General features: G+C 55.8%; 1 protein-coding gene across 1 annotated transcript in view; it reads left to right on the top strand.

The window, feature by feature from the left end:
- LOC308351243 (uncharacterized protein) overlaps positions 1-12,130 on the top strand; it is a gene marked incomplete at its 3' end in the record, with an annotated part of 35,870 nt that extends 23,740 nt beyond the window's left edge. The window contains exon 2 of the mRNA XM_080816758.1: positions 11,661-12,130. Within this exon, the coding sequence (XP_080672884.1) occupies positions 11,661-12,130 (470 nt within the window). The remainder of the gene's footprint in view (positions 1-11,660) is intronic.
- Positions 12,131-16,814: the final 4,684 nt, after the last annotated feature.

Here is a 16,814-nt window from a genome sequence, read left to right as displayed (position 1 = left end):
TGAGTACCTCGGGGTCACCCATCCCCTTGAACAACTCACCTGGTGGCTTGAGGGTCCTCGATGGCTGTTTGGAGGCCCACCATCTCCGCAGGCCCCGGACAGGGCCGTGTTCTGACTCTACCTTCTCAACGTCCTCTGTTAGCGGAGATGTTGTCACCGGCGCAGCTCACTGAGGAAGCGGTTCCTTCCTGAAACGCAGGATACTGACTGGTGCCCAAGCCAGCCGCACTGAGGACGGGGTCTCTGGGACTACTGATGGGAGCCCCCCAAGGTCAGCGAGGACAGCCTCCCACGAGCACTGGTACACTCGTCCCCCTTTCACGTGGGGCTGCGGCAGCGACCTATAGGGGCTCAGAGCGGCCTGTCTGGGTGTCTCCCCAGGTGGAGGCTGCCACTCCTGGGGGCACTCAGGATTCCAGGTGTTCCCTTTGAAAGAGGGAACCCCGGGACATGGGTCTGAGTTGTGTAGACTAAGCCCCTCCCCGCTCTATACAGGTTGGGGACCTCAGGTAGGACCCAGGGGCTTACCGGAAGCAGAGTGGCCCGGACCCCATAGAGTCGGTTGGTAGAACACCCGCCCCGGCCGGAGGAAGCCCCCACCACGTCCTCCAGCCCCCACACGGACTTCTCAGGGGAGTAGCACTTTCGTCGCAGGTGGGACAGTGGTTCCGGCCCCTGTGTGGGCAGAAGCCTCAGGTGTCGGTGGGACCGCCGACTCAGGGTCACGAGTCCAGCAACCCCGGCCCTTCTCCAGCCCAGTGGAAGTGCCGGCCGGGGGCAGGGGGTGGCAGGGGACAGGAGAGTGGCCGCTGCGTACCTCTGCCTCCGATCCTCCCGGTGGGGCTCCTCGGCGGCAATCCAGGTCGTCCCCTCCCACGGGCGTCAGGTGGCGTGAGCAGAGGGACGTGGGGAGCCAGGCATCCCGTGGGGGTCCCTGGAGCAGCCACTCCTGCCCATCCGGGCCTTGGCTCCACCACATCCACCCTCCCTCCCTGTCCTGTGGGCACACGGGCTCTACGGTCCTGAGCACGGGTGGCAGTGCCCTGGGGTGTCGGGTGGGTCGCTGCTGACTGTGGGGGAGGTGCCTCTTGCCCAAGCACCCAGCCCTTCCTGGAGTTTGCAGGCTCTGGGGGCGACCTGCTACCTGGCTTAGCATGGGGTCCCAAGGAGGAGGGGCCAGGACCCCGGCGGGAGGAGCAGAATGTGGGTGAGGACTCGTGCCTGTGGCAGCCTGTGCCCCCGCTGGCGGTCCCTGACCCTAGGGAGCCTCTCTTGTTGGCTTGGGGGGTCTGGGGGGCCTGGAGGAGGAGCACCCGGGATGGGAGTGGGGTGGGGGGCGGTGTCTGGCCTTCCACGTCCCAGCGGTGCTCATGCCTAGGGAGGGGGCTGGGCTGCTGATACCTCCCCACCCCCAGGCCCAGCCTCAGGGGGTCAGGTGCCCCTGGAAGCAGGTGCAGGGGACCAGGAGGGGCCCTCTGGGGGCACTCTTGGTAGGCGGGGCAGATGGGGTCCAGCCGAAAGTGCTAGTAGTGCCCCTTTGGCTCCCTCCTGAGATCACCGCTGAACGACCCGGAGGCCCAGGACAGGGGCACCTCCCGGTGGTGGTCCCTGTGGGCGGCGGGGGGCTCACCCCGCAGCCGCTCTAACCAGCATTCGGCAGACCCCCGGGGCTCAGGAGGGGCCTGACCTCACAGCGGCCCGCAATCCACATTTCGGCCTCAGGCCCTGCCGGGGAAGAAACTCCAGGAATCGTCTCAGCAACGGGGACTGGCGAGGAGGAGCCCGGGGTCCCTCTGGACGTGACGTCCTGCGCATAAGGAAGACCCTCCCCCGCTGCGGAGGTGAGGCTGGGGCTTTGCTTCACTTGCAAAGGGCCTGGGCCATGAGTGGACCAACACCGGAGGAGCGGAGGAGCGAGAGAAGCAGGTGGAGGTTAACAAAGCCCCGAAGAGAAAAGAGACGTCGGGAGGAGTCGTGAAGCCTCAGGTGGGAGTGGGGGCGGGGGTCCTGGGGGCCCCGAAAACCTGACCTGGACTTGGGGGCAGCCTTGCGGGGGGCTGTTGGCGATGTTCCCGGCCCCCATTTCCCCTCATCCTTTTGGGGGACGTGGGGGGGAAGGGGTCGAGGAGATGGGGGGTGGCGGGGTCTGTGGGGCCCAGGGTGTCGACTCAGAGGAGTCACCGCTTCTCAGGGAGGCCGGAGGACCCTGCGGGCTGAGGCTGCGTCGAAGGGCTGTGCCTGGGGACCTCCGCCCACCCTGGGTCTGGAGCGCTGGAGCACTAGAAGTAGGGGTGGGAGCAGGCGGGGGAGAGGGAGGAAGGGAGTCCCTTTGGAGACGGCCATGCCAGCGTGGTCACCAAGGTCCGGGGCTGGGACTGGGCCTGGGAACCTCCCTGAGCCTCGGGCTCCACCGGCATCTCCTGGTCAGCGGTGCCCCCTGCCGGCCTGCCGCCTCCAGCGGTCCCCCCTGTCCTGACCCCTGCAAGCGAAGTCTGGCCACTGAGCCCCCCCAACCCCGTCCACAGCAGGCCAGGGGCACGTGACCCGTGCACACCTTCCGCGAAGTCGTCCAGTATCTGCCACGTGCAGGGCACTGCTGTCGACCCAGAGCAGCGGCCAGAACAACAGAGACTCTGCTCCACCGGCCATTCTTCCAGCGGATTCCCCGGGTCGTCCCCCCACGAGGGGCAGTGTTAACAAATGCCTCCCCGGAAAATGCTTCCCTTCCAAGCCCAGCGATGCTACCTGTCCTCGAGGACGGTGACTCAGCCTCTCCTCTCACTTTCGGGACTGTGCCACCGGCCTCGACGTTCGGGTTCTGTGAACTCCTTAGCAAGCGCCCGCCTACGCTCCCTGTCCACTGCGTTCACCTGGAGATCCCTCCTTGGTTGTCCCTAGGTGTCTGTCCCTGTTTCCAAGCCCACCCAGCCGGCTTCTCTCCACTGCTGTTTCCTAGAAGAAATGGTCTATGGTTCCTCACTGTCGTGTTTTCCTGTGATGCTCAACCTAATCCCAATTGATCAGACACTTTCCGGTAGACGGGTTGCAGCTGCCGCCGACCCTGTGTGTCTCCTCAAGCACGTGCATTAGTGACTTCTCCTGCGGAGTCGGAGGAACGGCTCCCACGACCGGATAGTAAACACCAGTGTGGCTTGGAGGGGCCACAGTGGCACCGGACAGCAAGGAGCAGGTCTGACCCGGGGCGACCACTATGGACCAGCAGAAAGGTGGCCAGAGAGAGGGGAGCAGGGTCTGGGGTGCAGGCGGGGGGCAGGCGCGGGATGGGAGGGTCCCCAGAGTCTGCACGGCCCCTGGGGCTGCTGTCGCCCCGGGATGAAGGGAGGACCTGTTCGGGGCCTGCACGCCCGGGAGCTGCTGGAGGCAGGGGTATCGGCAGCCTGTGGGTGTCGGGGACCCAGCTCCAGGTGAAGAGAAGCCATTGGGGGGTCACTGCCCCCAAGCTGGGGAGAAGGGAGGCAAGTGTGGGCGACCCCTCCCACGGCTCTCCGGAGCCACCGCGAACGGGTCCCGGTGCGCTCAGGTGCTGCCCCCCGTGTGCCCTCAGCTGGGACCTGGGGGCGGGAGGCGGCAGCTCCCCTCCCTCCTATCGGTGGCCCAGCTGTGGGGTCTCACCGCGCGCACCAGCGTCTCAGCGTCCAAGCCACGCCTGCTGCTGAGCCGCGTGGACAGACCGCAGCCACCGCCCGTGGGCGTCGCAAGGTGGCTGTGGCCCCTGGGTCGGCGTCCCTGTGGCTCTTGGGCCTGGGACCCGGTCCCGGGGGGCGCTCGGGGCTCCACAGCAGAGCCAGAGGCAGAGGCCGAGGCCTGCCCCTGGGCCAGCACTGTGGACTTGGGGGCGTCCTGGGGGCGTGGCCTCTGGACACGCCATCAACTGTGGAAGCACCCAGTTTCCACGTTGACCCCCTCGAGTCTCCCAAGGCCACGGCACACATTCCCCAGAGCCACGGAAACCAAGTGCCCCCTGGGGGCGTAGGCCGCAGACTGTTGGCGCAGTCGGCCGGGACGTCCCGTCCATCCGTTCCGGGTCTTTCCGACGCACCCGGCTACGTTTGGGGTAAAACTCGGACTCTTTCAGCAACTTCTCTATGGCTTCCTCCGAGCCCCAGGGGCTCCCGGAGGTTCCTTTCCGGCACCAACTCTCTTCCGCTGAAGAGCTTGAGCCTCCGGGACCCCCCCCCCCAACAGGATAGCCGGCCACGGCGGCCACCGGCTTGCAGCCGCCACCCCCCCGTCCCAGCCCCCCGCACTGCAGACGGTGGAGCTCTATTCCGCACTTGACCCTCAGAGCCTGACGCCACGGGGACAGAGGGCAGAAACCCAGAGATGTCGGGGTTAGAGCAAGAAGGAGGTCAAGGAGGAGCGACGGAGCAGACCCGGACGGGACTGGGAACGGGCGCTCTGGGGGCTACAGAGAGGAAGGGAGGGACGGACATTTCTGCTTATCGGCTGTTTATTTGGAAGACTGGGGATCAGGTTTTGACATACAGGGAGCCAGAGGGTCATTCCAACTCCTGAGAGGAGGGGCCGCTCTCAGGGTCCCGGGAGTCCAAGCTGCCTCGAGGGCCTCTGCCGGCCAGTTTGGGTCTTCAGTTGGGTAAGGGGGAGAGAGGGAGGGTCCAGGAGGAGAGGAGGGAGATGAGCCAAGTGGAGGGCCCCGTCGTTGAGAAGGGGGTCCCTGGGCCCTGTCCGTCCTGAGGGTATGCTGCCCAAGCTGGAGGTGCAGATGACAAAGTCAGAGCGTGAAGTCAAAGAGCCCCGGAGCAGTGGGCTGGGAGTGGGGCCCCCACGTCCGCACGGGCCACATGACATTGCTGTCCACACCCTCAGATCTTGCACTGGCCGCAGCAGGGGACAGCTGGACTGGGAGCAGCCACACGAGCCACAGGAGCCGCAGCCCCCCTTGGAGCCCCCGCACGAGCCGCAGCCCCCCTTGGCAAGGCCCAAGAGACCCTTAACTCCAGGGAACACACTGAGGGGGGCGGGGGGCCTGGGGTGACTGGGCGACGGGCACGAAGGAGGCACGTGATGTCACGAGCACCGGGGCTTAACCCCAACTGACGAACCCCTGAACTCGACTCCTGAAACCAGTGACACGCTATATGTTAACTACATGGAATTTAAATAAAGAATCGAAAATACATTAAGAATCTGAAAAAGGAAGGCTGGGCGGAGGCGGGGGAACAGGAGCGGGCGCCAGGGAGCCCCGCAGGCGGCACAAGGGGAGCAGAGCCCGCAGCCGCCCCCCGCCCCCGGGATGGCCGGAAGCAGAAGAGGCGACACCGAGGAAGCTCCCGGTGCAGGTGGAAACCCAGGGACAGGGGCCGACGGAAGCGGAGGGCCCCCTGAAACGCGGTGCACGCCTCGCTCAGCGGAGCTGAACTAGGCTAAAAGCACAGGCGCCCTCCGCAGCCTGAACGAGGGACGTGTCGGGGCGCCCGGGCGGCTGGGTCGACAGATCAGACTCTTGATTTTGTCTCGGGTCACGATCTCGGGGTCGTGAGATCGAGCCCCTCGGGTCTGCTTGGGATTATATCTCTCCTCCCCCCACCCCCACTCTCTCTTTCTATAAGGTAAATAAATAAATCTTAAAAAAAAAAAAAAGGAGTGACAAGTTCTGGGAAAAGTGAAGGCAGAACACTGCCGGCGAAGACACATGATTATTAAGTTACAGAATTCCAAAGATTAACCCCCTGAAAATGTTGCCAAAACAGCAAATTCCCAGCCCTCTGTGGCATGGGGTGGGGTGGGTGCGGACATCTGGCGGGTTCCAGACGTCCCGTCGGAGCATCCCAAGCCCAAACACACTGCAGCGCTATCTCCAAACACCTGATAAAAGCAAAGCTTTACCCCGGGATGTGTGTGTCTCCACGGAACACCACCCCGGCGAGGGAGGACAGGCAGGCGGCCCCAAACAAGCCCCAAACATGCCCGAGCCCACAGCACCCCCGGGGCGCCCTGATCCAACAGAACTGGAGGCCATCGGCCTGGGACCGGCTCCAGGGCGGGAAGGGATGAGCCTGGGCGAGGCGGCCGGGAGGCTGAGTGCCCCAGAGTGAGGGTCGGCCTGGAGCGCCGCAGGACGGACGGCCCCGGCAGAGGCCTGACGTGTCATCCGCGGGTGTGGGTCACAAACTACAGGACATTCCTTCCCTGTTCTGACTCTCCCTCTATCTTCCCAGCGAGCGCGGGGATTAGAGTCGGCTGGGATCACGAGTTCCTTTGAAAACCGTCTCTCGTGTGCAGCGGCTGGTTGCGGCCTCTCCGGCGGGGTGGGGGGCTGAAGCCCCTCTCGGTCTCCCCACGCCCCTGCCTTCCTCTGGACCAGGACCCACTCACGCAGCTCAGACACATCCGCGCGGGGGGCCCTCCTGAAGATGCGCAGGGTCGTGTTCAGGTTCTTATTTTCAAACCCAGAGGCCGGCTGCAGATCCACGCGGCCTCTCCTCCTGCATTTTTTTAATTAAGCCGCGTTTCTTTCCATCAGTCCAGCCCGTGATTTCTCTGATGCGCAGTTTGCTCGCATAAGCACATGCCTGGTTGTTTATTCTCCTCGTTTTGGACACCCTCCATGCTCGCAACCGGCCTGGCCACGAGCCGGCCCCTGTGAGCGGCGTCCTCCGTGACCCCCGCTCCGGTGAGAGCCGAGGGGTGCCTGGGTCTGGTCGCCCGGACGGGGGCTCCGTGCCGGGACCCACCTCTGAGGTCCGCTGGCGGGCTCAAGCCAGCACCACGAAGCAAGCATTCAGAGGGTCTCCCGACACGGAGGGGGTGCCATGGGGTCTCCTGTAACTGTTGTCCCTGATTCGCGACGCTCTCCATCATGGGCCAAGCGCCCAGCATCCCCCCTTCTCCTTGCCCGCCCCAACGCTGCCCGGCCCTGATTTATCACCCAGGTGATGGGTGGGCTCTCCCTTCCTCATGATCCGTGAAACCCGATTCTCCCACGTAATTCAAGAGTTAGGAACAATTCTCCCGTGACCTTCCGGGACTGTTAGAGTTGCACTTCGACTGGTTTGGGGAGAATGACACTCTTCTTTCCATTGCCACGTTGCTGTCAAGGGAGGGTTTACGCGGAGGGCCGGGGCCGTCCCAGGGGTCGGCACTTCTGTTCTCCTAGCGGAAACGTCCTCTCATTTCCCACCTCGTGGTAGGAGTTTTGTGACTTTTGTGACTTTTGCGACAAGAGCTGTTGTTCTGGGAGCTTTGAGCGGGAGGGGCTCTGCGGCCCGGCTCGGCTCTCTTATCCCGATTTTCTCAAAATCCGTTCCGGCTGCTTTTCTTCGGAGACGGACGTGTCATGTGCCAATTGTCCGTTTGCCTTTCCCCACGGTCACGACGGGCCACGTCTTCATCTTACACGTAAATGTAAGAGGACGTGTCTGAACTTTCTACACCAAACGTCAGGTGTGCTGTGGGGCTTGGACAGGCGGACTTGATCGAGTTTTTAAGGAAGATTCTTCCGTCTCTCCACCTCTGGGCAGAAAAGTCACAAGTTGTTCATGGACCCTTTTCTTCACACCTGCTGAGACGGTCGTGTGAATTATTTTCCCCTCTGAGCCGCGTGGCAGTGAGTTACAGGGATGCATCTTCTGAGGGCGGGTCCCCTTAGCCTGCTCAGAATAAGCCCTCCCTGACTACGACCGGCTGTTTTCAGCAAGCGACCTGACCGTTCCAGTATCGGGTTTAGGAACTGTGCCGTTCCATTCGCACTGAAGCGGATTTTCCTCTCGTCTTACGGTGCTTCGCCCGACTCTGAAATGGAAGTGGTAAGAGCGGCGTGAGAGGACGCGCCCGGCTCCCCTTCCAGCTCCCCCAGCATTCGCAGAGGGGCTGTGGGGACTCATCGGTAAAGTCGCCTGTGTCTGGGGCTTTCCAGGGCTCAGGATTTCCGGTGAGAATTTCACTGTCTTTCATGGTCATTGGTCTGTTCGAGTTGTCGAGGTCTTTTCATGTGAATTTTACTATTTCATTTTATTTTGGAAAGGTATCCGTTTTTCCTAGATTTTAGATTTCCAGCAGATTTTCTCCCCAGATTCCTTTCTTGCGATATCTGCTGCACGTCCATGATTTAACTTTGCTCAGGTCGTATCTTGCTTGTGTGCACCTTGCTTCCTCTCCCGTGGCCCGGCTTCTCGGACAGTTCTCTCCTCGGTTTTTCCAAAGACACAGCACCCCTGGTCACCCTGCTGTTATTTTTCTTCTGCTTCTTTCTTACTCCTTCCGTTTCATTCTGTGCTTTTTCTCACACCTTTATTTGAACGCTTGCCTTGTTTCCATTCTTTTCTCTTAAGCTCTCAATTTTCCTGGGTGGTCCTGGCTCAGGATCTCTCCTGAGGTTCTCAGCAAGGCATCGGCAGTGGCTGCATCATCCAAAGGCTTGAGTGGCGTTGGAAGAGCCATTTCCAAGATGGCGCCCCACGTGGCTATCGGCCGCGGTTCTTCGCCACGCGGGCCTCTCTGTCGGCTGTGACATGGCATCTGGCTTCCCCCAGCAGGGACAGTGAAAGGGCCCACACTGCCTTTTATGACCTCTCCTCCGATTCGCACACCGTCCGTTCACGCCAAGGGAATCACTACGTTGTTGGTATTCTCATCTGCAGCCCTGTCCGTGGTCTTCAGATGACCTTTCCTTGGTCACATAAATCACTTAGCCCTTCACCACCTGACACCATATTGCCCTGTCACCTTCGCTTTCCTCTTACTGTGGGAGGGGTGAGAAAACCCACACAACCGATCCTTCATGGAAAGGAACTATGTAGGTTCACTTAGAGCCTCCTCTTCTAGTGGGTTCCCAACCGGATCTACAGACCACAGGTGGACATCAGGCCCTATATGAATTCTTGCAAATTTTATGCACAATTCTATGTTTATATGCATATGTATCGACTTGTCTAAGGAGACCCTCATTTGAATTTAAAGAGGAGTATATGAACCACAAGTACTTAAGAATAGGTGTACAAGTGTAGTCCCCAACATGGATCACAGAAAAGCATATTAAAACCTATCTGTGTTTCAGCTTCAAAAATGTGAAAAAATTAGCTAACATGCAATATATGACTGGATAGATCATATGCATATTACAGAAATTCACCTATTTCAGGGATGCATGCTATTAAATAAAAGCTGTTTATTGGGGCATCTGGGTGGCTCAGTAGTTAAGCCTCTGCTTTTGCCTCAGGTAGTGATCCCAGGGTCCTGGGATTGAGCCCCGCGTCAGGCTCCCTGCTCAGCAGGAAGCCAGCTTCTCCCTCTCCCACTCCCCCTACTTGTGTTCCCTCTCTCAGTCTCTTTCTCTCTGCCAAATAATTTTTACAAATTTTTTAAGTTGTTTATTGAGGAGTTTCCCATCACAAAGGGCAAGACCCACTGTTGTGTTGATAGCTCAGTGGAACATTTTGGGAACCTCTCCTAATGAGTTTGCCCAACTGGGTGCAGACACCCCAGGATCCTAGAAGTCCAGAAGGGGAACCCCAACTCATTATCTGGGTCCTATCCTGATCCTTGGTCCTATCCTGATCCTGAGTCCTATTCTGATCCTGGGTCTTATTCTAATTATTGAGTCCTAACCTGGTCCTAACTGCTGTCCTGATCCTGACTCCTGTCCCCATCCTGAGTCCTACACTGATCCTGGGTCCTGTACTGACCCTGAGTACTGTTCTTTTTTTCAAAAAGATTTATTTATTTGAGAGAGAGAGAGAGAGAGAGAGAGAGAGAATGAGCAGAGGAGGAGCAGAGCTAAGCAGGGATCCCAACATGGGGCTTGATGTCAGGACCCTGAGATCATATCTGAGCCAAAACCAAGAGTTGGACCTTAACCAACTGAGCCACTCAGGCACCCTTGAATACTGTTCTGATTCTGAGTCTTATCTTGATTCTGGGTCCCATCCTGACCCCAAGTCCTTTCATAATTCTCAATCCAATTCTTACTCTGGGTCCTTTCCTGATCCTGAGTCCTATCCTAGTCCTGGGTCCTGTGCTGACCCTGAGTCCCATCCTGATTCTGAATTCTGTCCTGATCCCGAGTCCTGTCCTAGTCCTGGGTCCTGTGCTGACCCTGAGTCCCATCCTGATTCTGAATTCTGTCCTGATCCCGAGTCCTGTCCTAGTCCTGGGTCCTGTGCCGACCCTGAGTCCCATCCTGATTCTGAATTCTGTCCTGATCCTGAGTCCTGTCCTAGTCCTGAGTCCTGTGCTGACCCTGAGTCCCATCCTGATTCTGAATTCTGTCCTGATCCCGAGTCCTGTCCTAGTCCTGGGTCCTGTGCCGACCCTGAGCCCCATCCTGATTCTGAATTCTGTCCTGATCCTGAGTAATGTCCTAGTCCTGAGTCCTGTGCTGACCCTGAGTCCCATCCTGATTCTGAATTCTGCTCTGATCCCGAGTCCTGTCCTAGTCCTGGGTCCTGTGCTGATCCTGAGTCCCATCCTGATTCTGAATTCTGTCCTGATCCGGAGTCCTGTCCTAGTCCTGAGTCCTGTGCTGACCCTGAGTCCCATCCTGATTCTGAATTCTGTCCTGATCCCGTGTCCTGTCCTAGTCCTGAGTCCTGTGCTGACCCTGAGTCCCATCCTGATTCTGAATTCTGTCCTGATCCCGAGTCCTGTCCTAGTCCTGAGTCCTGTGCTGACCCTGAGTCCCATCCTGATTCTGAATTCTGTCCTGATCCTGAGTCCTGTCCTCGTCCTGGGTCCTGTGCTGATCCTGAGTCCTGTTCTTCCCAGAGGTGACAGGCAGGACGGGACTGACCGTTCCAGGGTATTTCCCTGGACTCCATCCCCCTGTGCCTTCTGTGGACACTCCCTGGGCTTTCACGGTCAGGGCAGCAGCGGGGGCGACGTCAGGAACGTGATGAGACAGTGCAGTGGGTTGAACCGTGTCCTCCTGGAGCTTCAGAATACGCCCTTATTGGGAAATCAGGTCTTTGCAGGTGGAGCCAAGCCGAGGTTGTCCTGGACAAGGCGAGGACCTGAATGAATGGCCGGTGTCCTTGTGAGAGCAAAGAGGAGAGGTGAGGTGCAGACACACAGGGAGAGAGGCCACGTGAAGGAGGGTCAGGCTCCAGCACGATGCAGGGAGCATCAAGGATGCCAGCGGCCCCCAGGAGCCGGAAGAGGCAGCAACGATCCCCCCCAGAGCCCTCGGGGAGCCCACGACCCTGCTGACTCCATGTCGGACTTCCAGCCTCCAGACTGTGGGAGCAGGAATGTCTGCTGTCAAGCCCTCCGCCTGTGGCCGCCTGCTCTGGAGCCACAGGAGACCAATACGGGCAGCGGAGGTGAGCACGGCCTCAAAGGCAAGAGCCCTGCTCCCATCACCTTCCACCGACACAGAGACAGACGGCTTCCTTGTGTGTCAGGGAGCCCCTGAGGGGAAACGGCGGACTGAAGGAAAAGCGCAAAACTCCGACAGCACTGAGGTTATTTTACGATTAAAAACAAACAAACAAATACTCCTGGGGGAGTGGCACAACAGGGACCAGGAAGTGACCGTGTGTCCAGCATCTCACCTGACCCTGCGCAGGTGTATAAAGGGTCCCGGCCCAGAAGTCTCCACACCTGAGCACCTGTCCTCTGCACCTGCTCCTCTGACCTGCTCCACCCTCAACCCACCAGAACCATGGGCTGCTGTGGCTGTTCCGGGGGCTGCGGCTCCGGCTGTGGGGGCTGTGGCTCCGGCTGTGGGGGCTGTGGCTCGGGCTGCTGTGTCCCCGTCTGCTGCTGCAAGCCCGTGTGCTGCTGTGTGCCAGCCTGCTCCTGCTCCAGCTGTGGCTCGTGTGGGGGCTCCAAGGGGGGCTGTGGCTCGTGCGGGGGCTCCAAGGGGGGCTGTGGCTCGTGTGGGGGCTCCAAGGGGGGCTGCGGCTCCTGTGGGGGCTCCAAGGGGGGCTGTGGCTCGTGTGGGGGCTCCAAGGGTGGCTGTGGCTCCTGTGGGGGTTGCAAGGGGGGTTGTGGCTCCTGTGGCTCATGTGGCTGCTCCCAGTGCAGCTGCTGCAAACCCTGCTGCTCCCAGTCCAGCTGCTGTGTCCCCTGCTGCTCCCAGTCCAGCTGCTGCAAACCCTGCTGCTCCCAGTCCTGCTGCTGTGTCCCCGTCTGCTGTCAGTGCAAGATCTGAGGTTCTATTAAGGACCTCAGGTGACTCCTGCTGATCCAGTTTTCCCAAGCTGTGACCTGTGCTTTATTGCTAAGTTCCAAATCACACCCCAGGGCCATCGCCCTCTAGAAAGAAGCCAGATTTGGTTGACGGTTCCTTGGGAGAAGCCAGTCTAATGTTCATTTTCTGCTGACTTTCCCAAGTCACCTTCCGGAAGCATCTCCCTCCTCCCCAGACCCTGTCCTGGTTGGCCCACCGAGAGGCACGTGCTCCAGGTGATGTCCTGTTTCCACTTTAGGAGGCTGTTAGCGTTGGTGTTCCCCTGGGAACAAGGTTGTGGTTAAGATAAAGCATGTTAAACACTGCTTTATCTTAAATCCTATGTTTCAAATCAATAAAAACATGTTCATGAATTGAAACCCATGGCTTGTGCCTTTCTGTCATTGGTCATGACTACCATGATGGTCGCTGCTGTTCTCATTCTCTTCTGTTCCACACTTGGGGGCCTGGATGGACTCGTTGGTGATGGTGTTAGTGCCGCACCTCTGGGATGCAGCTGGCAATGACCCTGGCCTCCCATCTCCTCTGTGGTCTCTCTTCTATCCTCAGGACTCTCTCTTCCTCGCATCTTACCAGCCACTGATGTGATAGAGAGAGGACAGTCCCCAAGGCCAGGGCAATAGAGGCCTAACCACTGTGGGACAGTCCCAGAGCTTCAGACTGTCCCCTCCCTTCTTCCAGGGCTCTGCTGCCTTCCTCCTTCTCCTCTAACCACAGGCACAGCTGAACCCCTCAGTCTTAGTCAAGTGGCCGGGGCCTGGGAACCAGACATTGCCACTCTCATTCCACATTAGAGGACTGTGGTACGACCAGCCTCTTGCCACAGGAAACTCACACACTGGCTTAAGGAAGGGAGTTCACCTTCTGTATCCGTGTCCCAGCCCTTAACCTATCTGTTCCAATCTGCATAAAACATAAGGGATTGTCAAGAAAAAGAAAAACAGTGGCTGTTTCCCAGACTGAGGACCTTGGGAAATCATACTGTGAGGCCTCCCTTGTTATTTTGAGGCCTCCAACCACATTCTTTCAAAATCCTTAAAAGGCAGTATTGATAGAGATGAGTTATTTCAAGTCATTCGAAAACACAGTAATCTCCTGGTGTGATATGCCCTCACCATAGAAAAACACAAAAACAGAAATCTTGAGCTGTTTCCAGTAAACATTTTGTTGGTGGGTAACACTGATATTATTACCCTGAGACAGCTCTGACTGTCTCAGTGAAGAGCAAATATATAATTAGGTCAGGACCAGAAATGTGAGTGTGGGTGTGGGACTGATGAAGTTGAGTAAAAATCCTGTAGTGCTAAATGTGAATTAAAATGTCAATGTGAAGTTATGATGTATATTATCTTTTTTTAAATAATTTATTTGTTTATTTGACAGAGAGAGACCACAAGCAGGCAGAGAGGCAGGCAGAGGGAAGCAGGCTCCCCGCTGAGCAGAGAGCCTGATGTGGGGCTTGATCCCAGGACCCTGGGATCATGACCTGAGCCGAAGGCAGAGGCTTAACCCACTGAGCCTCCCAGGTGCCCCTGATGTATATTATCTTAAAAAAAATTGGTTTCTTATTTCACTGAAAGACCTAGAAAAATGGCCAGCCTGGTAGCTATGAGCACTCCGCGTGCCAAACCTGTTGTCGTTAAATACCACTCCTTGTATCTACATGGAACCTGGGTTCTCTGCAGAAATGGGATTGGAAATGAGTAAAGTGAGTATAGAACCCCTCATTATTCCAGAAAGCAAAGAAATAACAAGGGCTCCTCAGGTCACGTTGGAAGAAGCAGGGCATCAGGTTCAAAGAGGTCTCCAGTAGGCAAGTTTGGGGTAATGTGAACACCAATGCTTAAATGAACTGAAACAGAGGCACCTGGGTGACTTAGTCAGTTGGGCATCCAACTCTCAGGTCAGCTCAGGTCATGCTCTCAGCGTCATGAGATGGAGGCCTGAGTTGGGCCATGAGCTGAGCAAGGAGTCTGCTTTAGGTTCTCCCTCCCCCCTCCCCCTGCATGCTCTCTCTCTCTCTCAAATAAATAAATAAATATTTTTAAAAAATTGACTGATACACATCAAGTGTGCTTAAATCTATAAGCACATAGTGATGCACCGATAACAATACAAACAATATACAAAATGCATACTATCATAACTATAAGGTATTTTATGTAGCCTCGTGGTAACCACACACAAAAAACATTATGGTGGATATACAAAAGACAGACAGGTTCAAAGTATATCATTACAGAAAATTACCAAATCCCAAAGGAAGACAGCAAGAAAGAAACAAAGGAACTACAAAACAGTCTGGGAATAATTGACAAGATGACAATAACTATAGTAAGTTCTTATCTATCAATAATTACTTTAAATATAAATGGATTAAACTCTTCAAAAGACATAGAGTGGATGGGTTTAAAGGAAAAAAGAAGTCCCAATTCCATGCTGCCTACAAGGGACTCACTTGAGCTTCAAGGTCACACCAAGGGTGAAAGTAAGGGATGGAGAAAGAGATCTCCTGCAAATGGGAAATAAAAGACAGTGGGGGCAGCCGCACTTCCACCAGGGAGAATAGACTCAAGGCAAAATGGTGACACGAGACAAGGAAGGGCATTGTTGATAAGAAAGAGGAGGTAACAACTATGAGTATTTACCCACCCAGCATCAGAGCACCTAAATATAGCAAAAACCAACAGATCCAAAAGTAGTAATAGACACAATAATAGTAGGGAACTTCAGTACCCCCTTTCATCAACAAACACATCACTCACACAGAAAATCAGTGAGGAGACATTGGGTTTGAACTATATTTTAAAGCAAATGGACCAAACAGACGTGTACAGAGCACCAAACACACATTCTTCTCAAGTGACATGGGACACTCTTCAGAATAGATCATTTGTTAGGTTACAAAACAAATCCTGAACTTAGGAGGATTGAAATTGTATCGAGTATTCTCTCTGACAGTAATGTCAGGAAACCAGAGGACAGTAACAGGAAAAAATGGAAACATTCCCACAGAAGTGGAAAGTAAGCAAGATACCCCTCAACCACCAATGAGTCCAAGAAGAAATCAAAAGGGGCATCAAAAAATACCTTGAAACAAAAGAAAATGGAAGCACATTGTACCAAAACATACGGGTTGCAGCAAAGGAGATAAGTTGCTACCATTTCAATGTTTGTGTCCTCTCAGAATTCATATTAAAACCTTAACTCCTTCTCCCAATGTCCTCCATTTTATTCCTTATGCTCCACAAGTAAGTGAAACCATATGATAATTGATTCTCTCTGCTTGACTTATTTCACTCAGCATAATCTCCTCCAGTTGGGGGAAATCAGAGGGGAGACGAACCATGTGAGACTATGGACTCTGAGAAACAAACTGAGGGTTTTGGAGGGGAGGGGGATGGGGGGTTGGATGAGCCTGGTGGTGGGTATTAAGGAGGGCACGCCATCGCATGAGGCACTGGGTGTGGTGCATAAACAATGAATCTTGGAACACTGAAAAATTAAATTAAATTAAAAAAAAATCCGGGGCTCCTGGGTGGCTCAGTGGGTTAAAGCCTCTGCCTTCGGCTCCAGTCATGATCCCAGGGTCCTGGGATCGAGCCCCGAGTTGGGCTCTCTGCTCAGCGGGGAGCCTGCTTCCTCCTCTCTCTCTCTCTGCCTGCCTCTCTGCCTACTTGTGATCTCTGTCTGTCAAATAAATAAATAAAATCTTTAAAAAAAATTTTAAAAAAATCCTTAACTCCTGAAGATGATGGTGCTAATAGGTGGGACTTTGGGGAGATGCTTAGGTCATAAGAGTGGAGCCCTCCTGAATGGGATTAGTGTTCTTACAAGAGAACCCTCTTGTACCCCATGAGGACACAGGGAAAGGCATCATCTATGAAACAAGAAGTGGGCCCTCAGCAGCTACCATATTGAGTCTGCCAGCACCATGACCTTGGGCTCCCCAGCCCCACCATATAAGAAATAAATTCTGTTGTTCATGAGCCTCCCAGTCTGTGATATTTTGCTGTAGTAGCCCAACAGACTAAGGCAGGAGGTCACGTGACAAACACCTAGATGAGGAAACAAGAAAGATGTCAACTAAACAACTACTCTTTCATCTTAGGGAACTGGGGCCAAAAAAAACAAACTAAGCCCCAGGTTGGCAGAATGGAGGAAATGACGCAGTTCAGGGTAGGAGGAAGGGAAAGAGACTAAAGAAGAACAATCGAAAAGATCAGTGAGGCTGAAGGAGGTTTTTGAAAAGATAAAAAAGAGAGTTGATACAACTTGGGCTAGATTAACTTAGACTCAAATAAAACCTGAAATGAAGGAGGGGACATTACAACAGACCCCACAGAAACACAACAGATCACAAGAGATTACCATGAACAATTATTCACCAACAGAGCAGATACTTCCAACGTGTGTTTTTTGACCACCACCAAAAAATCCTTCATTTCTCAGCGCTCACTGACTGGATGTCCCACAAAGTTAACTTGAATCTGTTCTGACACGACCCGCCTGGTGTTAGCATCGGATCTCAAAGGTGAAGGGCACAGTCCCACAGAAACACCCCCCTCCCCACAACTTCTGATGTCGCAAGCTCAGGTGTCACCTGTGCTTCTAACTGACCAGTGAGACATCCGAGTTTCCAACA

The sequence above is a fragment of the Martes martes genome, assembly GCF_963455335.1.
Source record: "Martes martes genome assembly, chromosome: 10".
Taxonomy (NCBI): Eukaryota; Metazoa; Chordata; class Mammalia; order Carnivora; family Mustelidae; genus Martes; species Martes martes.
Note: the sequence above shows the minus strand (reverse complement) of the source record. Positions and strands in the feature narration are given on the sequence as shown.